The 27046-nt window shown below is 58.9% G+C and overlaps 2 protein-coding genes across 4 annotated transcripts in view; one reads left to right on the top strand and one right to left on the bottom strand.

The window, feature by feature from the left end:
• Positions 1-347: 347 nt before the first annotated feature.
• On the bottom strand, positions 348-18315 carry SZRD1 (SUZ RNA binding domain containing 1). 2 transcript variants are annotated; one of them, XM_068171814.1, is made up of 4 exons: positions 18192-18315; positions 5695-5744; positions 4570-4821; positions 348-2307 (listed from the first exon to the last, which is right to left on the bottom strand). In XM_068171814.1, the coding sequence occupies exons 1-4, from the start codon at positions 18240-18242 to the stop codon at positions 2205-2207; spliced, it is 456 nt and encodes a 151-aa protein (XP_068027915.1). In that variant the 5' UTR covers positions 18243-18315; the 3' UTR covers positions 348-2204. The 2 variants fall into 2 exon arrangements, with proteins under 2 accessions (XP_068027915.1, XP_068027914.1); XM_068171813.1 differs by having other exon boundaries at positions 4570-4824; positions 18192-18309.
• A 2445-nt stretch (positions 18316-20760) lies between these two features.
• Positions 20761-27046, top strand: part of FBXO42 (F-box protein 42) — a 47313-nt gene continuing 41027 nt past the window's right edge. For both annotated transcript variants that reach the window (XM_068171594.1, XM_068171595.1), the window contains exon 1: positions 20761-20896. The gene's annotated coding sequence lies outside the window, so the exon portion shown is untranslated. The remainder of the gene's footprint in view (positions 20897-27046) is intronic.

Consider the following 27046-nt stretch of genomic DNA (forward strand, 5'->3'; position numbering starts at 1 on the left):
CTGGATATTATGGAGCACAACACCCAGGGGGGAGCCCAGCATGGAGCAACAAAAGAATCACATTAGATTAAATGAGTTCAGTTAACTGATTTGTGTGTTCTCCTCCAAGGAGAGGCAGCGCTCACATCCGCACTCTGGATCCACATCTTCCCTCGGAGCACTGCCCTTCCCACCCTCCTCGGACTACTCCTCTCAACCATCCTAAAAACAGGGTCAAATCCCCTGGTTTTGGGTAAAATTATGGGCAAAAGCTCCCAGATTTTACCTTCCTGGCGGATTTTTACACACCTGCCACCACAAAGCCACCCCGGCAGACACGGCGAGAAAAGGAGGGAGCCATAAAGCCGTGAAAAGTTTAAAGACATTTATTTAAAATACAATTTATAAAACGTTTTCTTTCCGGCGCAGGTTTGTTTTTATTTTTTTTGGGGTTGGGGGGGGGTGGAAACACGCGGTGCTGCGTCCATCCTCCCCCTCCTCGGGATGAAGGCGCTTCCCACAGGAACGCCGCCGAGCCCTGCCCGCGGGCGGGACGTGTCCTGGGCACCGTGTCCTGGGCACCGTGTCCTGGCGCCGGGATGCAGCAGGAGCAGCCGGAGGAGGAGATTTCAGTGCTGGAAAAGGGGATTTCGGTGCCAGAGGTGGAATTTCGGTGCTGGACACGGAGGAGGCAGCGATGCGGCGCCGACCGGCCGCTCCAGAAATCCGGTGGATTTGGGAGGTTTTTGGCTATTTGAGGCTATTTTTAGGAATAATTAAGGAAAGGCGCAGTGACTACAGTTATTGCTGACGTCCTTCTCCCTCCCGCTCCCTCCTGGAGCTCATCCCGGCCCCCAGGCTGAGGGGGATGAGTGAGATCCCCCAAAAGTGCCCAGGATCCCAGGGGGAATCCCGCCCCACCCGGAACCAGCTGTGAGGAGCTCATTAAGGTTCCCGGGATCGCTTGGATACACAGGTAGTTTCTATTTTCCCGTTTCTGTGGGATTTCAGCCTCATTTCCACACAGGCCTTTTCGTTCACGTCAAGATTGGCTCGTTCCCCCTCGAACCTACTGAAGGCAGCACGCGGATGCAGGAATCCGTGGGGAACCACCCAGGCCTCCAGGTCCTGGCCCCTCCAGGAAGAGCATTTAGTGTTCATCCAATCCCTTGATATCAAGTGATCCTCAGCTTCATCCGGGGGGAACATCTCCGTTCCTGGGGAGCAGCAGCCTCCCCGTCCTCTTCCCGGGAGCCCGAGCAGGACAACCCCTTCCCTGAAGCCTTGCTGCCTCCAGGGAGATGGGGGGATCATCCAGGCTTTCCCCAAGGCTGGTCTGGTTCCTGGTTCTGCCATTCCGGGAGATCTCGTACCGTCCCCGCGCCGCCGGGCTGGCCCCTCGGGATATCCCACTGCCCGACGTCACGGCCGCAGCGGCGCCGGAGCCTCTCCTCCTCACATCTCCGTAATTCAGCAGGCATTTGCACGGGGTCACTCTGCATTCCCTTCTCCCCAGACACAAAAGAACCCAAAAAGGATGTATTTTAAGCTTCTCCTCAAAGCCAGCAGGGAATCGGAGCCAAGCTTTAACAGGAGCAAGATGTGAACTGGGTCCGACTCTGAGGTACCTGGGGGTATCCAGGAGTTCGCTTCCATGGCAGTGGAAAAGGAGAAGGAAAAGCACGAGCCTGTCATCCCCAAGCCATCACATTCATGGAAATCCATTGGAATTCCCTTCGTAACACTCAGCTACCTTTCTGGATTCAAACAAATGGCTCAAACCCTTCCCATGCACTCCGCCGATCCAAGATACAGAAAACAAACAGAAAACCAAATAAAGGAACCTAAAATCCTTGGGAACAGAACTCGTTCTGGAAGCGATGAGGACAACATGCGCGGCTGGGGAGGCTTCCCATCTTTTTTTTTTTTTTCCTTAAATGCCAGGTTTCGAGTACAACAAACGTTATTGCTGGCGCTTGCTCCGACCCGAGTGGGACACGCACAGCTCCCTGCTCCCGGCCGAGTCCGGCACGGCCCCTCGTGTCCCCCGGCCACGGGGACAGCCCTGCCGGGACGGCCGCTCACAGTGGGTGGAGAGGGGAGGTCACAGTGCGTGGGGCTGAAGGTCACAGTGGGCAGAGCAAAAGGGTCACAGTGCAAATCACCCCGGGAGGTGCCCTGGCCCGGGTCCGTGTGTCCGTGCCGGCGGAACCGCGCCTCCGCCTCTATCTGCGCTGCTTGAAGCCCTGCGAGCCATCAGGGCCCAGCGGCTGCCGGATCACGTTGTTGGGCTGCCGGCTGTCCTCGGGCTGCGAGATCCGCGGCGGCCTGCAGGGACAGAGGGACACAGCTGAGCCTGGGGACAGAGGGACACAGCTGAGCCTGCAGACAGAGGGACACAGCTGGGCCTGCAGGGACAGAGGGACACAGCTGAGCCTGGGGGGACAGAGGGACACAGCTGAGCCTGCGGGGACAGAGGGACACAGCTGAGCCTGCGGGGACAGAGGGACACAGCTGAGCCTGCGGGGAAAGAGGGACACAGCTGAGCCTGCGGACAGAGGGACACAGCTGAGCCTGCGGGGACAGAGGGACACAGCTGGGCCTGCGGGGACAGAGGGACACAGCTGAGCCTGCGGGGACAGAGGGACACAGCTGGGGCCTGCAGGGACAGAGGGACACAGCTGAGCCTGGGGACAGAGGGACACAGCTGAGCCTGGGGGGACAGAGGGACACAGCTGAGCCTGGGGACAGAGGGACACAGCTGGGGCCTGCAGGGACAGAGGGACACAGCTGAGCCTGGGGACAGAGGGACACAGCTGAGCCTGGGGACAGAGGGACACAGCTGAGCCTGCGGGGACAGAGGGACACAGCTGGGGCCTGCGGGGACAGAGGGACACAGCTGAGCCTGCGGGGACAGAGGGACACAGCTGGGCCTGCGGGGACAGAGGGACACAGCTGAGCCTGCGGGGACAGAGGGACACAGCAGAGCCTGGGGACAGAGGGACACAGCTGAGCCTGGGGACAGAGGGACACAGCTGAGCCTGGGGACAGAGGGACACAGATGAGCCTGGGGACAGAGGGACACAGCTGAGCCTGGGGACAGAGGGACACAGCTGGGGCCTGGGGGGACAGAGGGACACAGCTGAGCCTGGGGGGACAGAGGGACACAGCTGAGCCTGGGGGGACAGAGGGACACAGCTGGGGCCTGGGGGGACAGAGGGACACAGCTGAGCCTGGGGACAGAGGGACACAGCTGAGCCTGCGGGGACAGAGGGACACAGCTGGGGCCTGCAGGGACAGAGGGACACAGCTGAGCCTGGGGACAGAGGGACACAGCTGAGCCTGGGGACAGAGGGACACAGCTGAGCCTGCGGACAGAGGGACACAGCTGAGCCTGCGGACAGAGGGACACAGCTGAGCCTGCGGGGACAGAGGGACACAGCTGGGGCTGCAGGGACAGAGGGACACAGCTGAGCCTGCGGGGACAGAGGGACACAGCTGGGGCTGCAGGGACAGAGGGACACAGCTGAGCCTGGGGGGACAGAGGGACACAGCTGAGCCTGGGGACAGAGGGACACAGCTGGGACCTGGGGGGACAGAGGGACACAGCTGGGGCCTGCGGGGACAGAGGGACACAGCTGAGCCTGGGGACAGAGGGACACAGATGAGCCTGGGGACAGAGGGACACAGCAGAGCCTGCGGGGACAGAGGGACACAGCTGGGGCCTGGGGGGACAGAGGGACACAGCTGAGCCTGGGGACAGAGGGACACAGCTGAGCCTGGGGACAGAGGGACACAGCTGGGACCTGCAGGGACAGAGGGACACAGCTGGGACCTGCAGGGACAGAGGGACGCAGCTGAGCCTGCGGGGACACCAGGAGCGGGGCTGGGGCTGTGGGGACACGCAAATGAGGTGTGCAATTCTGCCTGCCTTGGGGAAACCCCTGCACCATGGGAATCTTGTCATGTGCTCTGAGGTCCCCAGCACAGGAGGGATATGGAACAAGTCCAAAGGAGCCTGCCAAGGTGATCAGAGGGACGGAGCAGCTCTGCTCTGAGGAAAGGCTGAGGGAACTGGGATTGTTCAGCCTAGAACAGAGAATCTCTGGGGTGACCTAACTGTGGCCTTCCCGTGCCTGAGGAGGCCAACAGGGAAGATGGAGGGACTCTGGACAAGAGCCTGGGGGAATGGATTCCCACTGCCAGAGGGCAGGGATGGATTGGATATTGGGAAGGAATTCCTCCCTGGGAGGGTGGGGAGGCCCTGGCACAGATCTCCCAGAGCAGCTGTAGCTGCCCCTGGGTCCCTGGAAGTGTTCCAAAGGCACACGGATGTGGCACCTGGGGACACGTTTAATGGGGAACACAGCAGTGCCAGTCAATGGCTGGACTCTGTGATCCTGGAGGGCTCTTCCAACCTCAATGGTTCCATGGTTTATGGCCTCACCAGACACTTCCCTCGCTCCCACGCAGCCGAGGCTCTGCTAACAGAGCCCTCCTCTCTCTGTGCCAGCCCAGCTGCACTCCCCAAGGAGCCCACCCCCACCAGTGCCAGGCAGGAACTGCCCAGGCCCACGGGGCTGCTCTCACCTGTCCAGGATGGGCTTCTCCTGCTCCTCCTCGGGGCTGGCGCTGCCCAGGATGCGTTTCCTGGCCTCGGCGTACTCGGCCTCGCGCTGCGCCAGCGATTTGACGGGGAAGGCGGGGCGGCTGGCCGAGTGCGGGCTGCTGAGGACGCCGTTGGTCGTGGGCCGCTTGAGGATGCGGATCTGGGGCGGGGGCCCCGCGGGAAGGCTGTCGTCCTGGATCACGATCGGCACTTTGGGAGGAGATTTGGACTTTCTGCTGTTGGGAAGAAAAACATGGGGTTGATGCTTGTTTTCCACGGGGGTTTGCTGCCTGGCATGTGAATTCCTGGTGCTCGGATGGCCTTCCTGTGATTAAGAGCAGCCTGGAATAATTAAAGGCCTCGTTATAGTTGTAACTCTAAACTGGAGCAGTGGATTAGCTCCGAAAGAGATGGAAAATCAGTCCCTGCTGTGCGTGGCACCATCAAACTCTGCTGAAGGAAAGGAACAGACACTGGGTAAAGCTTTCGCATTTCTAGTTGAAGATATTGGTATAAACACCTTGATTTCATTCCCTGCATTCCCTCTCACCAGGACACCCAGCCTGTCACTGCCATTTCACTCCTCAGAGCCAGCCTCGGCCCCAGCTCACCATCTGAATGTTTTACAGTCCCTTTTCTGCATGGAACTCCCAGAGGATAAATCCCACGACTCTCTAATAATCAAAGGAGTAAAAAACCCTAACAACAAAGGACTTGTCAGCAGCGATTAAAAACATTTCTGGCAGGAGAAAATAACACAGCCCTGCCCAGGCCCAAAGGAAGCAGGAAAAGAAATTCTCCCTATGCAAGACACAGCAAGTCAGTCCAGAGCCAGGAGCTGGGATTACCTGACTCACCCATTTCTTCCCCGCTTTCTCACACAGTTTCCCCCAAGCTGGAGCTTCATCCAGTCTGGAGCCGGCTCTGAAATCAGAGCACTCTCAGCTTTCTGCTGCCCTCCCGCGGCTCCAAAGGGCCACCTAGGGATTCCCTGATTCTCAACCCCAACCCAGCGCTCCCTGCTCAGTTTGAAGCTGTTTCCCTACTGATCCCACTCCCTAGGCCTTCAGCTGTCCAACAGCACCTCAGGAAAATCAGGATTTTACCTTTCCTTCTGTGTGATCTTCAGCTTCTTTTCCAACCGTCTGTCTATTTCCTTGAAAAGAAGGAGAAAAAAGTAAAACCACTAAGTTTTTAATAAAATTAAGACCAATCTCAGTTTGGAGGTTGGAGTTTGAGCCTCTCTGGGCACACATTTAATTTCACTCTTCCGAATACCAATCTATAAAGGGGGGAGGGAGTGTGTGATTCCATCTGAGGATGACTTGGGAATCAAGAGGCAGGGAAAAGCAAAGCCACCATGGATAACCCATGAGAAAAGCAGAACCACCAGGAGTATTTTGCTGGAAGCAGCAGCACACCCACAGCAGGCCGTGGATCCAGCGCGGGGCGCTCATCGCTCATTTCAGCAGGCAAAAAACCACCTGCGAGGGTAAACCCCCACAGATTCCACAGCAATTCCACAGCAAGTATTCCCGGATCCAGGCAGGGAGCAGGCCAAACCTGCCAGGCAGAGGAGCAGCAGTGGCCATGGCCAGGGCGACCCTGGGGGAGCGGAGCCCCGAGCCCTGAGCCAGGGGCAGGGCTGGCCGGCAGGGCCGCATTCCTGCCAGGAGAAGGCCCTGCCCTGTCCCACACGCTCCTCTCTGGGCTGCTCCCTGCCCTTCCACACGCTGCAGTCGCCCATGGAGTCACCCATGGAGTCACCCATGGAGTCACCCATGGAGAGTCGCCCAAGGAGAGTCGCCCATGGAGAGTCGCCCATGGAGTCGCCCATGGAGAGTCACCCATGGAGAGTCACCCATGGAGTCGCCCATGGAGAGTCACCCATGGAGTCACCCATGGAGTCGCCCATGGAGTCGCCCATGGAGTCACCCATGGAGAGTCGCCCATGGAGTCACCCATGGAGAGTCGCCCATGGAGTCACCCATGGAGAGTCGCCCATGGAGAGTCGCCCATGGAGTCGCCCATGGAGTCACCCATGGAGAGTCGCCCATGGAGTCGCCCATGGAGAGTCACCCATGGAGTCACCCATGGAGAGTCGCCCATGGAGTCGCCCATGGAGTCGCCCATGGAGAGTCGCCCATGGAGAGTCGCCCATGGAGTCGCCCATGGAGTCGCCCATGGAGAGTCGCCCATGGAGTCGCCCATGGAGTCGCCCATGGAGAGTCGCCCATGGAGTCGCCCATAGAGTCACCCATGAAGAGTCGCCCATGGAGTCGCCCATGGAGAGTCGCCCATGGAGTCACCCATGGAGAGTCGCCCATGGAGAGTCGCCCATGGAGTCGCCCATGGAGAGTCGCCCATGGAGAGTCGCCCATGGAGAGTCGCCCATGGAGTCGCCCATGGAGTGTCGCCCATGGAGTCGCCCATGGAGTCGCCCATGGAGTCGCCCATGGAGTCGCCCATGGGCATTGAGACGCGTTCATCACCGACAGGGCCGGGTGTGAGCGTGGCAGCCTCTGCCCGAGGCTGGCCTCCACCTCAGCCGAGCTGGCCACGTGTTGCAACTGGAGCAATCAGGCAGAGAAACGTGGCTAAGGAGGAGAAGGAAGGCAGCTTTCAACCCTCCTGCAGGTGACCTGCCCCAACCCCGCCGGTATTTTTAGATCCTCACGACAGCTCCCTTAAAGGAGGCTCCGAAACAGCTTTTTGTGTTGGATTTAATCATCAAGGAAGGGGGGAAAACACTACCTGAGAGTGTCCTAGTTTAGCCAGCTGATAACTGGCACTACAGAAGGAAATTCCAAACTTGTGGCAGGAGGCAGCTGCTGTACTTTGAGGCCTGGCTGGTTCCCTCTGCTGCCAGCAGGAACCACAGCGGGCACGGCTTGGGAGAGGAACGGGTTTGGACAGAAATTCCCTGCCCCTGTGAGCACGGAGGGAGCACAAGTCACTACAAGATGCCAAACCACAGTGTTGGCTGTTGGTCATACAGGCCACGGCAGCCTCCACCTAGAAGGGAATAAATCATTTCAGGAAGATAAAAGGTGGGTGGGAGGTTGAGTTTCCTACCCAACCCTGTCCTGGGAGGTAACAAAACCAGGCAGAGCTTCACAAGGCAGGTCTCAGGCAGAGCCTCCCGGGGAGGGCAAACACCTGCAGCTTCCTTCCTCTTCAAGGGGACTGGGAGGGAGGAAAATTCCATTCCAGCGCTGCTCAGGAGGGAGGGAAATGTGTAAGAGCTGCCTCCTGCCCGCCGAGAGAAGGGGGTGGATATCCTTGAGGATATACATCCCTCAGGATATCCCTGAGGATGGAGATGCTGTGGAGCAGCAAACAATGGAAGCCAAGTGAGGGGAAGGGCTTGGCTCCTCACCGAGCCATCCCAGGTGACATCGTGGTCTTGAAACCACATTTTCTGCCTCCAAGAGTTCACCCAGGCTCTCCTGGAATATCCCCTATTAAATACTACAGCACACAGGAGAGAGTCAACAGGAAAACAGGGTGAAAAGGGGGCAAACACACTCAGGAGCTTCTGAAATCCTTCCACTCTGAGCAGAAACAGGGCTGCTGAGCCCTCAGGTGGCACCGTGGGCACGGAGGGGTCACAAGCCACCGAGCAGCCCGGGGAAGGCTCTGTTCTGCTGCCTCCTTCCCGGCAGGGGAGAGGTGGCCTGGCAAAGGTCACACTCCTGCACTGCTGGGGGCTCTGGGGTGAGCTCGGGGCTGGTCCTGCACTGCTGCTGGCTCTGAGGTGAGCTCAGGGCTGTTCCTGCACTGCTGGGGGCTCTGGGGTGAGCTCAGGGCTGGTCCTGCACTGCTGGGGGCTCTGGGGTGAGCTCAGGGCTGGTCCTGCACTGCTGGGGGCTCTGGGGTGAGCTCAGGGCTGGTCCTGCACTGCTGGGGGCTCTGGGGTGAGCTCAGGGCTGGTCCTGCACTGCTGGGGGCTCTGGGGTGAGCTCAGGGCTGGTCCTGCACTGCTGCTGGCTCTGAGGTGAGCTCAGGGCTGGTCCTGCACTGCTGGGGGCTCTGGGGTGAGCTCAGGGCTGGTCCTGCACTGCTGGGGGCTCTGGGGTGAGCTCAGGGCTGGTCCTGCACTGCTGGGGGCTCTGGGGTGAGCTCAGGGCTGGTCCTGCACTGCTGGGGGCTCTGGGGTGAGCTCAGGGCTGGTCCTGCACTGCTGGGGGCTCTGGGGTGAGCTCAGGGCTGGTCCTGCACTGCTGGGGGCTCTGAGGTGAGCTCAGGGCTGGTCCTGCACTGCTGGGGGCTCTGGGGTGAGCTCAGGGCTGGTCCTGCACTGCTGGGGGCTCTGGGGTGAGCTCAGGGCTGGTCCTGCACTGCTGGGGGCTCTGAGGTGAGCTCGGGGCTGGTCCTGCACTGCTGCTGGCTCTGAGGTGAGCTCAGGGCTGGTCCTGCACTGCTGCTGGCTCTGAGGTGAGCTCAGGGCTGGTCCTGCACTGCTGGGGGCTCTGGGGTGAGCTCAGGGCTGGTCCTGCACTGCTGGGGGCTCTGGGGTGAGCTCAGGGCTGGTCCTGCACTGCTGGGGGCTCTGAGGTGAGCTCAGGGCTGGTCCTGCACTGCTGGGGGCTCTGAGGTGAGCTCAGGGCTGGTCCTGCACTGCTGGGGGCTCTGGGGTGAGCTCAGGGCTGGTCCTGCACTGCTGGGGGCTCTGAGGTGAGCTCAGGGCTGGTCCTGCACTGCTGCTGGCTCTGAGGTGAGCTCAGGGCTGGTCCTGCACTGCTGGGGGCTCTGAGGTGAGCTCAGGGCTGGTCCTGCACTGCTGGGGGCTCTGGGGTGAGCTCAGGGCTGGTCCTGCACTGCTGGGGGCTCTGGGGTGAGCTCAGGGCTGGTCCTGCACTGCTGGGGGCTCTGGGGTGAGCTCGGGGCTGGTCCTGCACTGCTGCTGGCTCTGAGGTGAGCCCTGGGGCTGCAGCCATTGTCTGACTGCGAGATGCTGCGATTGCAGGGCGTCCCTCCACCTCAGCACCCGAGAACAGGTGATTCATGGCACTGTCACTGAGCCCCAGTGCTGCCAGACAGCCCCACACACTCCAACCACAACCTGCAGCCTCCCCTGCCTGAGAAAAATGAAGCACTTTGATCAACACAAAAACTTATTCCAAAGAATGCTTCAAAACCATCTCACCTCTTTCACAGCTTGTTTTGCTTTTCCCACTCTGGAGCAGGTAATTTCAACAAAATTCTTGGTATCTGTCTCCAAACCCCCAAAACTGCCAGTGGTCAGGGAGCAAACACGTGGTCCTGGACCATAAACCAGCGCTCCGTGCTTGGCGAGCTCCTCACCAGGGATCACACGGGCTCACGGAGGCTGGAAAAGACCCTGGATCGCTGAGCCCACCCTGTGCCCGACCCACCCTGTCCCCAGCCTAGAGCTCTGAGTGCCACGTCCAGCCCTTCCTTGGACACCGCCAGGGATGGGCACTCCAAACCTCCCTGGGCAGCCCCTGCCAAGGCCTGAGCACCCTTTCCATGAGGAAATTCCTCCTGGTGTCCACCCTGAGCCTGCCCTGGCCCAGCCTGAGGCCGTTCCCTCTCCTCCTGTCCCTGTTCCCTGGGAGCAGAGCCCGACCCCCCCGGCTGTCCCCTCCTGTCAGGAGTTGTGCAGAGCCACAAGGGTCCCCCTGAGCCTCCTTTTCTCCAGGCTGAGCCCCTTTTCTGCTCCCTCAGCCCCTCCTGGGGCTCCATTCCCTTCCCAGCTCCATTCCCTGCCCTGGACATGCTCCAGCCCCTCCAGGTCCTTCTTGCCACGAGGGCCCAGGACTGGAGACAGGCTGCTCCACACCAGGCTGCCACAAGGAGCACAGCCAGGTACAGCTAAAATATCCCCTAAATTCCAGCCTCAGCAGCCGATGGAAGCTCTGTGCTCGCTGCAGAACACGAGGCTTCCTCCACATGTAGGGATCTTGACAGAATAATAGAAACCAACCATTCCCACCAAACACACACGAACCCCTCCCACCCACCCCAGCCACTGTCAGTCCTGCAGGATCCACGGAATTCCTGGTGCTGCTGAGGGGATTCCAGCTGCCTCCAGACATCCACTGATCTTTTGGGTAGAAAAGTCTCCCTTTGTGTTTAAATAGATGGCCAAAAGCAGCTCCCCACCTCACACACCTCTTGGTGTGTCAGAAATTGTGTTTTCATCTAAACACAGGGACTGACTCTGCATTTTCCAGGAAGCTCAGTGTTCATTAGTAGGATGTTTGGAATTGTAGGAATGGAGCGTTTGAACACCATGTGCAGACACAGCCCCAGCCCTGAGCAGCCTCACAGCTCGTGACAGGGATCACTGCACCACTTTAAAAGCAGAATCACCTTGGCACTGCTCACTTTTAATTAAAATCAAATCCCTGCTGCTGCTCCGCACGGATCCATCCGTCTGCTGATGTCACTCCCTCTCCTCTGCTGTGTCACGCTGTCACCGTGTGGGTAAGGAGATAAAATTAGGAGCTGACTCGGAGGGCAAGTGCCAGAGGCACTACAAGCACCACAGGCATGAGCTGCCTGCAGAGGCAGCTGGATGTGGCATCCAAGGACCTGGACAGGTCACTGTGGACAAACCCCAGGTGTCCATCACCTGAGGGGCTCTTCCAGCTCCCCCTTCCCACACAAACGTATCTGCATCACCACAAACTAAGCCTGCTTCACGTCCCTGGGCAAAACCCCCTCCCCAAAGATTAGTAAGGAATCTCACCCACCTATTTTTAGGGCTATTATTTGTGGATGCCAAACAGGACCCAAACAAACAGCCAGAAGAAGATTCTGTTCTCTGACATTTAGGCTGCATTTGTGGACAAAGACGTCATGGAAACTGAGCTCCAGGCCCACCACAGCCACCCCTCCTACCCCTAGCCCCGAGGAAAACAGCCAAGAGGATCCATAACCCCCCTTGGAATTCAGACACGGACCCCAGGACACGAAGCTGCTGCTCCCGTGGCCTGGCATCCCAAAGAGCCACCCTAGCCATTAAGCTGACACCTTGGGGGTGTTCCTGGTGAGCTGGGGACCCTCAGCACCCCAGGAATGTGTCCTTCAGGAAGGGACTGCCCTGCAGAGCCTCCATGGGATGCAGGCACATTCCCAGGCAAAACCAGAATATTGGGAAGCACAGTGGCCCGAGCCAGCCACGCTGCTGGCCAGAGAACCTTGTGGGAATAAGTGCAGTGCACTGGGCATGTACAGAGCCCCGTCCCCCATCCCTGCCTGCAGGGACTCCCCAAACACAAGGAACACCAGCAGCTCCCAGCCCAGCTGATCTGGGCAAGGAATAACAGGATGGCTGCCTTTGATCCCAAGGTGAGTGACCATGACTGAAGGTGTGAGGAAGGCAGAGACTTTGTGTGGATCACTTACACTGGGTGGATATTTTCCCCTCTTCCCCCAAAATTCCTCTGCAGAAATCCAGGAGAGATCCCTACTGGAGCACAGGGCAGAAGTCCCGGTGCTCTCCTGGATCTCTGGTAACATTCCAAAGCCCTGGAAAACCATTAACCACATTCTCTGTTCCCAGCACAACCTTCTACTCCTTCTCACCCCAATAACGTGGAGTGTCAAACCCCAGAACGAGCAAATTTTGGCTGGAGCTGGATCCTCCCAAAACCACGGCCTTGTCTGCTCCTTACAGCACCACTGGATGCTCTGGCAATTCCAGACAGAGACAAACTCCAAAGCCTGGCTGATGATCTTTTCTTTAGGAAATAAAACAAGTTTTAAGATCTGAGGTCACCAGAGCTATTGATGGGGACCTGAACCTGGAAGTGCTTCCCCAAAACACCCTCAGGAAGAGCAGACGTGGGCAGTCCCTGATCTCCTCGTTATCCACCTATTTCTCTCCTCCAAAGAGAAATTAATCTATTAATTACTGCAACATTCCAATTCCCGAGGCTACAGGGGATCAGCCTGCTGCATTAATTAGTCCTCCCAGTCGCTCTGCCACACTCAGGCCTGGCAGAGGCTGGCCAGGACAGCCCCAGGTGTTTGTGTCTCCATGGCAGATCCTGCTCCTCGGCACCAGGCACTGAGGAACAGGACAGGGAGTATTTTTGGGAACAAGCCTGGTGGCGCCACAGGACATTCCCAGCATGGATGTTTAGGGGTGGGGGAAGCACTCAAGGGGGCAGCAGCTCCTTCTCCCTTGCTGCAGTATCCCCAAACCAACACTCAATTCCCACTCCTCAATTCCAAACTCCAAACCTCCCATTTCTAAACAAAAAACCTTCCTCTGCCCAAGCAGCACCAAGCAGCAGAAACAGAAACTTCCATTCCCAGTTTGAATACTTTTTTGGACCCGTTCCAATACCTAAAGCAAACTTTAGGTGAAAGTTTGCCCAAAATCTTTTTGGTGTGGGAAGTCCAAATCCATCCTGGGCTCATGGCAGCGCAATGGCAGCAGGAGAGGGGGGGTTGTGCCCCTCTGCCCCCTCAGGTGAGTCCCCACCTGCAGAGCAGCCCCAGCCCTGGGCCCAGCACAGGGAGGAGCTGGAGCTGCTGCAGCCAGGCCAGAGGAGGCTCCAGGGGGATCAGAGGATGGAGCAGCTCTGCTGGGAGGAAAGGCTGGGAGAGCTGGGAATGTTCACCTGGAGAGGAGAGGGCTCCAGGGAGAGCTCAGAGCCCTTCCAGGGCCTGAAGGGGCTCAAGGAGAGCTGGAGAAGGACTGGGGACAAGGCAGGGAGGGACAGGACACAGGGAATGGCTTCCCACTGCCAGAGGGCAAGGATGGATGGGATATTGGGAATTAGGAATTCCTGGCTGTGAGGGTGGGCAGGCCCTGGCACAGGGTGCCCAGAGCAGCTGTGGCTGCCCCTGGATCCCGGGCAGTGCCCAAGACCAGGCTGGACACCGGAGCTTGGAGCAGCCTGGGACAGTGAAAGGCGGCCCTGCCATGGCAGGGGGTAGAATGGGATGAGCTTTAAGGTCCCTCCAACCCCAACCATCCTGGAATTCCATGCCCCTCTCAGCCCTGACACCAAAACCCACTTTTCCTCGTGGACACAGCTCCTGCACACCCCAGCCTCGTTAGTGTGGCCTCTGACCACTGCAGTCATTAGCAGACGGAGGTCACAGTGTCACACTCCAAAATGTTTCCCTTCTGACTCTGCTGGACTTCAACCCCATTCAGCAGCTCCAAGTGACAGGAGCTGACACCTTCAGATCCAATGACCCGGAGCCTTTGCTGGCAGGTGACACCCAGGCCACCCTCATGGGCTCATCTGGGTGACAGAGAGGAGACATTCTGCCACCTCAGGCACTGTGACACAAGCAGGGGACAGCCCCCAGGCCAGGCCAAGGTCCATGCCCAGCCTTTGGCTGCTCCATCCTCCCGGAGTGGCCCATGACCGGACACGGGGCAGGCTTTCCCCTCCTGGGGACACTGCTGAGGCACAGCTGGATCGCTGCGGGCACTGGGGAGGCTGCAGGCAGCAGCTGGGAGCTCAGTCTGCAAACTCCAGGGGGAAAGGACACGCAAGGAGGTTCATTCCATGGGGTTTTTAACCTGTTTTGGATTGACAGAGTAATGTCTGACCTGCAGGGAACCAGGGAATGTCCTGAGCTGGAAGGGACCCACAAGGATCAGAGTCCGACCCCTGGCCCTGCACAGACACCCCAACAATCCCAGCCTGTCCAAAGGCTCCTGGAGCTCTGGCAGCCTCGGGGCTAGGACCATTCCCTGGGGAGCCTGGGCAGTGCCCAGCACCCTCTGGGGAAGAACCTTTCCTGATCTCCAGCCCCAACCCCCTGGCCCAGCTCCAGCCCTTCCCTGGTCCTGTCCCTGCTCACAGGCAGAGATCAGAACTGTCTCCCCCCTTGGGATGTAGATGAAAGAGATTCTGACCTGAAATCAGTTATTCAGACTCTGACACACTCAAATCTTAGTTGGCAAAGGAATAACCAATGAATCCATCTGCCAAGCACCAATTCCAAGCTGAGGATCACCCATGACCATGGACACACTCCAGTTTTGGAGCCCAGCTTCCCACCTAGCATTTAATTATTGGTTTAGGCAGGTAAACAGGCCTGAGTGTCACCAACTGACCTCTCATTTGTGTTTGCCAGCTGGGCCACACAACAACACAGAAAAACAAACCAGGAATTAAGGCTCATTAGTGTTTTGTGACCCAGACTGGCCTTTGAAGGCCTTTCCACCCTTACTCCTAACTCAGCCAACTCACACGTTCCTCACGCCCTGGTTTTCATCTGTAACTCCCATTCCACAGACATTCCAGGGCTCTAATTAGACACCAGGGAGGTGACAGGGACCCAGAGGCCCCACGGAGCTCTGCTGCACCCTGTGGCCCTGCGACTCCTGCGACAGGGGACACTGCCAGAGCAGAGGGCACTGCCTGCCCTGGTCACCCAGGGGTGGCACATTCCCAAGGAGCTGCTCTGTTTCTGGGGCAATTCTGATGGCACAAAAACAAGAGGCAAACTGAGGCCACGTTAAACACCCAAACAATCACCTGAGGATTGGTTTTACAGCTCCCTGAGTGACCAAACCGAGCTGTGTGGGGTTTCTGGGGCTTTTCTTCAACCTAATGAGATTTTCCTGGTGCCTGATTTGGGAGAGCTGCAACAGAGAAATGAGGTGATTTTTAATTAGGAGGCCTGGGGATCTCTGCCCAGCCCAGAGATGTCTCTTGCTGACAAACCTTCTTTAAGGCCTTGAGCAGAAGTTCTCAGCCTCAACAAAAACTACAAACAAAAACCCCCAGAACTAAAAATCTGATTTATTTGCTTTCCCAAGGAACACCCTGTGGGTGGAATATTAAAAAATTACATGCTAGGACACAGATAATGTATCCCATAAAACCCAAAATCCTGCTATATCTCTACTGTTCCCTCGTGTGCTGAAGGGTCTAAAAAATAAAATAACTCAGGTTTTCAGGTTTCAAAAAATAAAATAACTCAGTGTGAAGTATCAGCATCACAGAATCACAAATGGTTTGGGCTGGAAGGGACCTTAAAGCTCATCCAGGGGCAGGGACACGTTCCACTGTCCCAGGCTGCTCCAAGCCCTGTCCAGCCTGGCCTTGGGCACCTCCAGGGATCCAGAGGCAGCCACAGCTGCTCTGGGCACCCTGTGCCAGGGCCTGCCCACCTCACAGGGAGGAATTCCTAATTCCCAGTATCCCACCCATCCCTGCCCATTCCCTGTGTCCTGGCACTGTCAGAACAGGGTGTGTTTGGAGCTGCTCCTTGGTGTCTCTGTTCCATTGCAAACTCCTCCTGAGCCCCAACCAGGACTACCAAGCCCTGTGCTGTATGCTGGGATCCACCTTGTGCTGCCTTGGATGGAAGAAAACCACAGAACCAGGGAATGTCCTGAGCTGGAAGGGACCCACAAGGATCAGAGTCCGACCCCTGGCCCTGCACAGACACCCCAACAATCCCAGCCTGTCCAAAGGCTCCTGGAGCTCTGGCAGCCTCGGGGCTGGGACCATTCCCTGGGGAGCCTGGGCAGTGCCCAGCACCCTCTGGGGAAGAACCTTTCCTGATCTCCAGCCCAAAACCCCTGGCCCAGCTCCAGCCCTTCCCTGGGTCCTGTCCCTGAGCTGCCCCTCGGGAGGAGCTGCACTTGCTGCTGGTGCTACAGCAGAGCCTCCTCCTGCCCTCGCTGCTCTGTCCCCACCTGCTGCCTCCTCTGGCTGTGACTTTGGGACACCTGACCATCCCCAGCTGCACCAGCATCCATCAGGACCACAAGAACCACGGGACAAGGGGAAGCTGGGCTCTCCTGTGCTCCATCCCGCTTCCTGTGGGTACCATCAGCAGCTCCAGGGCTCCTTCCTGCCAGGCATGGAGTGAAATCCCTTTCCTCCCCCCAGGGATGGCCCAGGACAGCTCCTGCCCCTCTCCCAGCCTGCACAGGCAGCTCACTTCCCACACCCCTCCAACTGCTCCACAGGCATCCAGAGCCCAACAACTGCAACAGCAGCTGCTCCTCCTGCCAGGCCTACAGGAGCAGCTGAGGGAGCAGAAAAGGGGCTCAGCCTGGAGAAAAGGAGGTTCAGGAGGACCCTTGTGGCTCTGCACAGCTCCTGACAGGAGGGGACAGCCGGGGGGGTCAGGCTCTGCTCCCAGGGAACAGGGACAGGAGGAGAGGGAACAGCCTCAGGCTGGGCCAGGGCAGGCTCAGGGTGGACACCAGCAGGAATTTCCTCATGGAAAGGGTGCTCAGGCCTTGGCAGGGGCTGCCCAGGGAGGTTTGGAGTGCCCATCCCTGGAGGTGTCCAAGGAAGGGCTGGACGTGGCACTCACTGGGCTGGGTGACAAGGAGAGCACTGGGCACAGGTGGGACTCAATGGTCCTGGGGGGCTTTTCCAACCTCCGGGATTGTGTGATTCCCCAGGGATTCTCTCTGCTCATCAGCACAAGCACCACTGAGGTTATGAGCACGAATTCCCAGCAGTTTGGACTGGCAAAGGGTGTGAGAAAGGACAAGTGACAGGGATTTCTCCTTCTAAGGAAAAGCACCTGGGAGGCACCAGCAGCAAGGACAAACTGGGAGGACGCTCCACGGCAGGACTGGAGCATCAGGACCATTTTAAACCATTACTCAAGGCCACAGTCACGGGCTCCCGAAGCTCCAGCCGTGTCCCTTCATGGAGCGCTGGAATTAACTCCGAGCCGGGCACGAGGCTCCCGCTGGGCGCAGCCCCCGGCCTTGGCAGGAGCGGGCGAGCGGCTGCGCTGCCAGCCTGGCACTGGCCCCTCTCGGGCGTTCAGTTACAGGCTCTATTTTGCTCCGCTGGCTCTGGCCAGGTGTAACCCAATCCCTTGCCCACAGTCCCGCTCGGGCTCCTCGCCGAGGCCCTGTCCGGAGGTCCGTGTGCCCTCTGATCCCCAGGACCTCACTGAAAGCAGAGTTTGCCTGGCGGAGCTTCCCCTCGCAGCGAGCAGCCCGCAGAGCACCCGCCCACACTCCTGCCAAGGCAGCGGCTGTATCTGCAAGCACAGCACTCACACGCGCTCGGGGTCCCCGAGCGTGACAGACACGATGCCAATCCAGCTCCGGAGCCGCTGCTGAAGCGAGGCCCAGCCCCAGCGGCCGGGCAGGGACTCCCCGCGTGGTGCCCGAGTCACGGAGATCGGGGGAAAGGCCTCCGGGTGTGCGCCCGCAGCCCCCGCGCGGTGCCCAGAGCCCCGCCAGGCTCACCGCCACGCGGGGCACGCACACCTTGGCTCTGCTCGCCCCTCCTGCTTCACCCCCGCAGCAAGCGGAGCTTTGTGCGGGGCTGGGCCGCGACCCCGCTGAGCCCCGCCGGGCCGAGGGGGTTTTGGACACCGAGGAGCGCACGGGGTGGGGCGGAGGACGGGCAGGGAGCTGCTCCGAGGAGGAACCCGCAGCGGGACTGCAGAACCGGCGAGCAGCGGGGCTGGGGGCGACCCGCAGCCCCCCCCCCCCCCCGCGCCGAGCGAGGCCGCGGTCCCTTTAAGAGGCCTAGCAGCGCCGCGGGACCGCCGCGCCGCCGGACGCGTCCCGCCGCCTCCTCAAGCAGCGCCGCGCCGCGCCGCCCGCCCGCGCCCCCCCCCGGCGCCCCGAGCCCTCCGCGCCGCGCCGCGCCGCGCCGCCCGCCCTCACCCCGCTGTCGGCCGCCTCCTCCCAGCTCTCCGCGACCTCCTCATCTTCCATTTTAATTCCCGTCCGCCGCCGGGCGCCGCGCCCCGCGCATGCGCGCGCCGCCTGCCGGCCCGCGCCCGGCAACGCACGCGCGGCGCGCGGAAAAGGGCGGGAGGCGGCGGCGGGCGCGGCGCCACGGCGCCCCCTGGCGGCCGGGAGGACCGGGCTCAGGGCGGCCGCTTGAGGCGCTCTCCTTCCGTTTTTGTGTTTTCCTTGAATTGCGAGGTGTTTCCCCTTCATTTTGGCGTGTTTTCCCACAATTTTGAGGAGTTTTCTCTTAATTTTTAGGTGTTTTTCTTTGATTTTGGTGTGCTTTCTCTTAATTTTGGGGCCTTTTTTTTTTGGTTGTTTGTTTTTCTATAGTTTTGTTTTCCCTTAATTTTTTTTTTGGTCTTTCCTCTTAGTTTTAGGGTGTTTTCTCTTAATTTTGAGGCGTTTTCCCCTAATTTTGGGTTATTGGACAAATCTCTCCCCAAATTTAGGCTATTTCAGCCACCAATCCAGCTTCTGGTCCCTTCCGCCGACATCCATGTGTCCTTCCATCCAATTTGTGCCTCTTCATTTAAGCCCAAAGCTGCTCTTACGGAGCACAAGGATCAGCTCCAACCTTCAGAAACATTCAAAATTCCCCAAGCCTCCATAATTTCTTAAACCTTTCTCATCTATATCCAAGATATTCACCACTCCAGTGTTGTCCTTTGAGCTCCGAGCCACACTAAGGTTTTTGGGGTGGGATTTGCTTTTCCTTTTCCTCGCTCAAAAATTAACTGCCCCTTCAGCATCCTAAAAACCCCACAATTTTCACACGGCGAGTCAGGGAAGCTGCCCTTAAATTTTTCCCCAGATTCCCACCCAAGAGCCAGAGTTTGCCGGCAGATGGCGACTGGACTCCTAAAAAATATCCCAGTAATCCTCCAGCTAAAACAAATCCTGATCGCTGTGGTCTGCCCCGACCTTGAGCCTCCCGCTCCTCCGCCAAGCCCAAAATCTGGGCAGGGAACCTCCGGACACCCTGCAGGTGGATTATCGGGGGTTGTTTATCCAAGGAGGGGATGATGAAGGGGGTTTGGGGGTTGTTCAGTGCTCCAAGGGAATTAAATCCTTGGATTTGAGCTCCTTTGGCAGCTCAGCTGGGCGGGACACGGCGTTTCCCCTCCTTGGGAATGCTGCCCACCAGGAAAAGCTGCAGGAGCCTGGGGCTGCTCCTGCTCATCCTCTGGGGTTTTCCCAGAAGCAACAGGAACTGAGTTTTCCAATAGCCAGAGCCTGGCATGGTTGGCTCGATCCCTTCCAGTGCTCCAGCGGCGCTCCCTGGGACTGTAAAAAAATCCCCTTCCCAGCAAAGTCTGACCCCAAGCAGCCCAAAAAACCAAGCGGGATCCGTTGGGAATGAGGCACTGATGGATGTGTCACACCCCAAGGGGGCTCACCTGGTGGGGGACAAACCCCACGTGTGTGCCCAGGTTATCCCAGCCCTGCACAGAGCTCCTGGGACATCCCTCGGCTCTTCCCGGGTTATCCCAGCCCTGCACAGGACACCTGGGACATCCCAGAGCTCCTCCCGGGTTATCCCAGCCCTGCACAGAGCTCCTGGGACATCCCAGAGCTCCTCCCGGGTTATCCCAGCCCTGCACAGAGCTCCTGGGACATCCCAGAGCTCCTCCCGGGTTATCCCAGCCCTGCCCAGGGCACCTGGGACATCCCAGAGCTCCTCCCGGGTTATCCCAGCCCTGCACAGAGCTCCTGGGACATCCCTCGGCTCCTCCCGGGTTATCCCAGCCCTGCACAGAGCTCCTGGCACATCCCTCGACTCCTCGCCGTGGATCCCGGCTCCCCACGCGGCTCCTGGAGCCCGGGCCAGGCCGGGCGCGGGGCCGGGATGCTGGGCAGGCTCCTCCGTGCGGGATGCGGCTCTGTGGGACACAGCGGGCGGCGGTGCTCGCCTTTTCCCTGGAGAATAACGTCCCCACGCAACCCGCCAGCGGGATGCGATGCCACAACACAGCCCCGCACAGGGCTGTTCCCCCACGGAATGGGCTCCACTCCCTCCCTTCCTCACCTCCATGGGAAGAGGGGCACCACAGCCCCTCAGGCACAGGTCACCTCCCCCTCCCTGCCGAGCCCTCAGATGCTCCGCGTCTCTGAGGGGGCCGCAGGGACATGGCGGGGCCGCAGCAGGCGCTGAAGGGCAGCCACCCCTGCGGGCAGAGCGGGTCCCCGTGGCCCAGCTGCGCCTCCCGGGGCTGTGGATGAGGGTGGGACACCGGGAGGGAGCGGGACGAGGAACGGGACCCGCCCTGGCGCCTCCGCCTCAGCGCCGACCTTCCCAACATGGCGGCCTCGCCCGCCCGCCTCGCCCAACATGGCGCTGGGACCGTCCCAACATGGCGGCGGGCTCATCCAAACATGGCGGCCCCCGCGCTGCGCCGCGAAGCGAAGACCTGACCTTCCCATCATGGCGCCACCATGAAACACCCCGTGCCCCGCCCCGTTGTCACGTGATGCGGGAGGCGGTGCCGCGCCTGCGCAACGCGCGGCCGGGGCAGCGGCGGGAGGGCGGGGAGGGAAGATGGCGGCGCCGGTCGGAGCCGTCACCGGGGCGACGCAGCGGCCCCGCCGCCCGCAGCCCTGAGGGCCCGGCCCGGCCCGGCCCGGCCCGGCGGCAGGTGAGAGCGGCCCCGCGGTGCGGCTTCCCCGGGCGAGGCCCTTCCCCGGGGAGCGGGGCGGCGGGACGGGCCCCTCGGGGCGGGACGGGCCTGGTGTGGGGGGGACCACATTTGAGGGTGGAGGGAGCCCCAGTGCCAGCCCCTGTGCTAGCCCCTCACAGCGTTTTGGGGGTCGCTGCGGAGGGCAGAGCCCACGGGGGGCTGTAGCCCCTTCTGGGAGGGGGAAGCCCCTTCCCAGCTCAGGGGTGCGAGGGGAAGGCAGCCCCGGGGCTCCCTCAGGGCGGGCAGAAAGCAAAGCCTGTCCCCTGAAAGCCGTGTTGCCCTCTAAAAAAGCCTTATTTCCTCGCTGAAAGCCGTGTTTCCTTCCCAAAAAGCCAAGCTTCCCCCACGAAAGCAATGTTTCTTCCACAGTATGCTGTGCTTCCTCCCTAAAATACATGTTTCCCCCCAAAAAGGACGTTTCCCCAAAAACCTCGTGTTTCCCCAAGAAAAGCCGTATGTTCTCCCTAAAAGCCACGATTCCCCAGAAAACCTCATGTTTCCCCCAAAAGAGCCACGTTTCTCTCCTAAGACCTCTAATTTCCTCCCTAAAAGCCATGTTTTCTCTCAAATGCCACGTTTCGCCTCGAAAAGCCAGGTTTGCCCCCCAAACTTCATCCTTCCCCCAAAAACCATATCCGCCCCCCTCGTCAAAAAAAAAAAAAAAAAACCCAAAAAAAAAAACCGCTCCGTTTTCACCCTAAAAGCCCCGTTACCCCAAAATTCAGTGCTGGCATGGGGCAGTGCCAGGGCACAGGCTGGCAGTGCCGGCGGTGGGGGGAAATGGCTTTTTTGGGAGGAAAACACGGCTTTTAGGGGGAGAGCATGGCTCTTCGGGGAGGAAACAGCTTGGAGGGAGGGGAAATACGGCTTTTGGGGGAAATACGGCTTTTGGGGGGAAATACGGCTTTTGGGGGGAAATACGGCTTTTTTGGGGGGAAATACGGCTTTTGGGGGGGATCAGCGGCTCTTTGCGGGGCAGACACGGGTGGGGGGTGCCCCCAAAACCTCAGCTCGGGTTGGGTTCGTGTGAAAACAAAGGTGAGGCTCGGTCCCCGCTCGCTGTCGGCGTGGAGCCGCCTCTCCCCTCGCTCCGCGGGCCCGGTGTGTGTCAGTGCCCTGGTTTCCGAACGGCATCGCGGTGTGGGAGCAGCCGAGGTGCCCAGCCCCGCACCCCCGGCGGCTTTGGGGTGTCGCTCCCCGTTGTCTGCGCTGCCGGTGTCCGCTCGGGGCTTTGGGAACGTGGTTCGGGGTTGATTTGGGGTGGTGTTCTTGTCACGGCGGGGCTGGGCTGGGCTGAGCAGCGCTGCAGGGCTCGGCGGGAGCGGTGCATTATCTCATCCTCCCCAGCCTCTCGGCTTTTCCAGTCGCCTTTCCCGGTCACTGGGGCCGGGCATCTCTCAGGAGGAGCGGGAGCATGGCCAGGGTGTCTCGCTGTTAATGTCCTGAACTCCAGGGAATGCTCGGAGCAGGAACAAAAGGAGAGTCGGGAATGCGAGATAACCCCGGGATCGCCGGGACTGTCGTTTGTGCTCGGCTGGCTTTAATCATCCCTGGGAGCCGGCTCGGGTCAGCAGCTGGAACTCTTTCCCCGTGGCTGGAAGGGTCGGGAATTGCGGTGAATTCCCGTGGAGGAGCTGCTGACCTCAGTCCACACCCTGGGTGGGAAGGGGCCTTTCCCCACCTGTCCTGCAGGAGCGGCGCCTCCCAAGGAAGCCGCGGCTCGGGGGCGGTGCCGCGGTGTCCTGACAAAGTGCTTTATATCGCGACATAGCCCCGCAGCCGAGGCTTGGCCTTTCTGGAGAGCAAGTGCCAGAGTGGGAGGTTTCCTCATTCCTACAGCCCTGGGTGTTCCCACCACCATCTCTCCTTCCTTTTCCTTATGCTGATGCCAGAGAAAGGCTGAAAACGGGGGTTTTTCCCTCAGGTTATGTCCCCCTGGGATTGGTATTTCCTTGGTGTCACAAGTGGGAGAGAAAAGAGCAAAATCTTGGGCAGAATTCCAGCTGTTTCATAGAATCCAGGAGGGTTTGGGTTGGAAGGGCTTTGCAGGCCATCCCTGCCACGGGCAGGGGCACTTTCCCCTAGCCCAGGTCCCTCCAAGCCCCGTCCAGCCTGGACATTTTTTGCAGGGCAGGGTGGTGCCTGCCTTGCACATGTGTTGTTCCATGGTGTGGAGCTCCACGCTGTTCTGCAGGAGTTGTGTGTCTCCGTGCTCGGGCGGCGGCAGAGCCACATCCCGTGGTTGTTTTGGCATGGCAGGGATGTTTGTGTGTGTTTTTCCTGCTGTGCTCCCCGGAGTGTTCCCTGACAGGTGACTCCACCCAGGCAGCATTGCTTTTCCAGGGTGGCAGGTGAAGCTCTTGGATTTCGAAAGGCTCTGGACAGTTTTATCATTTTCTCTCGTGGGTTTTTACAGGCAGCATGTACGATTTTCAATTTTAATTGGAGTTCCAGCCTTTATTCCCTGGGACTCTGTTTTTCCCTGCGTTTGGCTGCGGGAGCAGCCCCTGAGGGGAGCTCACTTGCAGGACACGTGTTCCTGCCCTGCCTGGGCTTGGAATGAAGGTGGGGTTGGTTTATTCCCACTGCTGAACGTGGGTGACCTGTGATTTGGGGATTGCAGCCACTGCGTCAAGCACCTCTGCAGAGGTGTTGGGATGTGCTCCTCATCCTGTCCTTAATCCCAGGAAATGCAATGCATGCAGCAGTCTGCACATCTGCCAGGAGTGACAGGTTTGGAGTGGGAGCTTGGGGATGGAGTGGCTGTGCATTCCCAGCTCAGGGATGGTGTGGCTGTGCATTCCCAGTTTGGGGATGGTGTGGCTGTGCATTCCCAGTTTAAAGATGGTGTGGCTGTGCATTCCCAGCATGGGCATGGTGTGGCTGTGCATTCCCAGCACGGGGATGATCTGGCTGTGCATTCCCAGCATGGGCATGGTGTGGCTGTGCATTCCCAGCTCGGGGATGGTGTGGCTGTGCATTCCCAGTTTAAAGATGGTGTGGCTGTGCATTCCCAGCATGGGCATGGTGTGGCTGTGCATTCCCAGCACGGGGATGATCTGGCTGTGCATTCCCAGCATGGGCATGGTGTGGCTGTGCATTCCCAGCTCAGGGATGATCTGGCTGTGCATTCCCAGCTTGGGGATGGTGTGGCTGTGCATTCCCAGCTCAGGGATGGTGTGGCTGTGCATTCCCAGTTTGGGGATGGTGTGGCTGTGCATTCCCAGCATGGGGATGGAGTGGCTGTGCATTCCCAGCATGGGCATGGTGTGGCTGTGCATTCCCAGCATGGGCATGGTGTGGCTGTGCATTCCCAGCACGGGGATGATCTGGCTGTGCATTCCCAGCATGGGGATGGTGTGGCTGTGCATTCCCAGCTCAGGGATGGTGTGGCTGTGCATTCCCAGCTCGGGGATGGTGTGGTTGTGCATTCCCAGCATGGGGATGGTGTGGCTGTGCATTCCCAGTTTAAAGATGGTGTGGCTGTGCATTCCCAGCTTGGGGATGGTGTGGCTGTGCATTCCCAGCATGGGCATGGTGTGGCTGTGCATTCCCAGCACGGGGATGATCTGGCTGTGCATTCCCAGCACGGGGATGATCTGGCTGTGCATTCCCAGCTCAGGGATGATCTGGCTGTGCATTCCCAGCATGGGCATGGAGTGGCTGTGCATTCCCAGCTCAGGGATGGAGTGGCTGTGCATTCCCAGCTTGGGGATGGTGTGGCTGTGCATTCCCAGCTCAGGGATGGTGTGGCTGTGCATTCCCAGCTCAGGGATGGAGTGGCTGTGCATTCCCAGCATGGGGATGGTGTGGCTGTGCATTCCCAGCTCAGGGATGGTGTGGCTGTGCATTCCCAGCACGGGGATGATCTGGCTGTGCATTCCCAGCTCAGGGATGATCTGGCTGTGCATTCCCAGCTCAGGGATGATCTGGCTGTGCATTCCCAGCATGGGGATGGAGTGGCTGTGCATTCCCAGCTCAGGGATGGTGTGGCTGTGCATTCCCAGCATGGGGATGGAGTGGCTGTGCATTCCCAGCTCAGGGATGGTGTGGCTGTGCATTCCCAGCTCAGGGATGGTGTGGCTGTGCATTCCCAGCTCAGGGATGGAGTGGCTGTGCATTCCCAGCATGGGGATGGTGTGGCTGTGCATTCCCAGCTCAGGGATGGTGTGGCTGTGCATTCCCAGATCCATGGAGTTGTGTTCCCAGGGCTTCCAGGAGGCGCTGGGTTTAGACACAGCCCGCTTCCATCCCAGCCACTTCCACAGGATGTGAGCGAGGGCTGCTGGAAAAGGCTTCCCACTCTCTGTATAAACAGAGCTGCGCCTCCAAGGGAAGTGATTTTTCCCTGTGTGTTCTGACAGGGCAGGCTTTGTTGGAAAGCATCCAGTCAGGATTTTCCTAAGGCTGGAGGTGGGTAGGCTTTGGGCTTTGACATGGGAAAGGCATAGCATCACCTGGAGATGGCTGTGAGGGCTTAAGGAAGGTGTTAGAGCTGGAGCCAGGCTCAGGTTTGGCCCAAATCCAGATAAAAGCTGGGAAGAGGCCTCTGGGAAGGGCTGGTGTGCTCCAGGGGTGTTTCTCCAGGTAGGGGCTCCCTCCAGAGCGCATTTCCTGCCCTGAGTGTTGCTGCTGGCGTCTCCCCGGGCTGTCCCCAGCAGCATCCAGGCTGTGCTGCCAGGAGCAGCCAGCACAGCTTGTGATGGAGTTGGGAAATCCAGGTCAGAATTCCTTTTGAACTCGCCTGTGTTGCTGGATCAAAGCAGAGCAGGGGTGACACATCCACGTGAAAATCGTGGCTCATGTCGAGCAACCTGCAGGAATCAGGGCTCTTCCTGTCAGGAATTTGCTGTTTCAGGAGCTGCTCTGGACTGTGTTCTCTTCCCCATCTCTGTGGCAATCTTTAAATATTTATCTTTGCTTGCTGAACTCCCACTGCAACATCCGTGACTGAGGATCCTCTTTTTCCCTCCATGGGAAACGTGGATGCAGTTCAGGCATCAGCAATTGGCAATTCCGATGCACTGCATCTCTCCCTGGGTTCCAGACTCATTTGGAAGCATTTCCCTGCCTTATTTTGTCTTGTACCTGTGCCAGTTTTATCATAATTCGGGGTTTTGGAGGCTTAAGGTAAGTTGGCAGAGCTGCTTTTATTTATTTGGAGCTTTTCTTTCCAGGCCACGTTGGATGGGGCTTGGAGTAAGTCTAGAAGGTGTCCCTGTGCATGGCAGGGAATGGGATGAGGTTTAAGGTCCTTTCTAACCCAAACTATTCCATGATTTTGACTCCCACTAGGTTTCAGTGGACAAAAGTTCATTTCTGGTTTGAAGGGTGATTTGGGGTTTTCTGGGTAAAAAGATCCCTGGTTTGAGGAGTGATTTGGGGTTTTCTGGATGAAAAGCAGCTCAGAAATGTCAGAATCTCGCTGTGAAGTCAGGGTGGCTGCGGGAAGAACTGTTCATCCCCAAACTTCTCACATCAGGGAATCTGGGACATGGATTAATCATTCCAGCTAGGTTTTTGTCACTCTGGAGAGCCTGCAGTGTGATTTATTCGTGCTTTAAAAGAGACTCATGAACCCTTTGGGTGCCGTTATCCTCACGCTGAGCTTCCAGGGAAGGGGCTGGCCGTGGGAATCTCTGGCTTTTCTTGTCCCTGCTGCTGGATGCACACCAGAGCCTTTTGCCAGCTGTCCAAAACACCTGAGAGAACCAGGTGCAGCTCTCTCTGAAGCAGCATCACTGTGGAATTCCTGCATTCAGTTCCTCTGAACAGCCACCTTTAAATCCGTGCTGCTCTTCCCAGCGCTGGTTTTGGGCCAGGCGTTTCCTTTCCCAGTCCCAGCAGCTGCTGGGAATTCCTGAAAGCTCCCAGACTTTTGGGTTTCTGCAGACACAGACTTGTTGGGCACAGGGGTTGCTGTAGCCTGCTCTGAGCAGGACTCCTGGATGCTTTGAAATGCCAGGGTTCCATAATGTGTGATGAGCAGGGATTTGCCCCGTTCTGCTGGGAATGGTGCTGGTTAATGGTGATTGTTGTGGTGACAGGATGGTAACAAAGGAACATACTGGGGAGCTCATTTTGTCACTGAGTGGTACAGATGAACTT

This window comes from Anomalospiza imberbis, chromosome 23, assembly GCF_031753505.1.
Source record: "Anomalospiza imberbis isolate Cuckoo-Finch-1a 21T00152 chromosome 23, ASM3175350v1, whole genome shotgun sequence".
Classification (NCBI taxonomy): domain Eukaryota; kingdom Metazoa; phylum Chordata; class Aves; order Passeriformes; family Viduidae; genus Anomalospiza; species Anomalospiza imberbis.

What these genes read in the sequence shown, in the direction of transcription:
- SZRD1 (XM_068171813.1), bottom strand. Translation starts at nt 18,242, where the DNA reads ATGGAAGATGAGGAGGTCGCGGAGAGCTGGGAGGAGGCGGCCGACAGC. An exon ending in AGGAGGCGGCCGACAGCGGG is followed by an intron (nt 5,745 to 18,191) that starts GTGAGGGCGGGC and finishes CTTCTTTTCAAG; the next exon opens with GAAATAGACAGACGGTTGGA. An exon ending in GAGAAGCCCATCCTGGACAG is followed by an intron (nt 2,308 to 4,569) that starts GTGAGAGCAGCC and finishes CTGTCCCTGCAG; the next exon opens with GCCGCCGCGGATCTCGCAGC.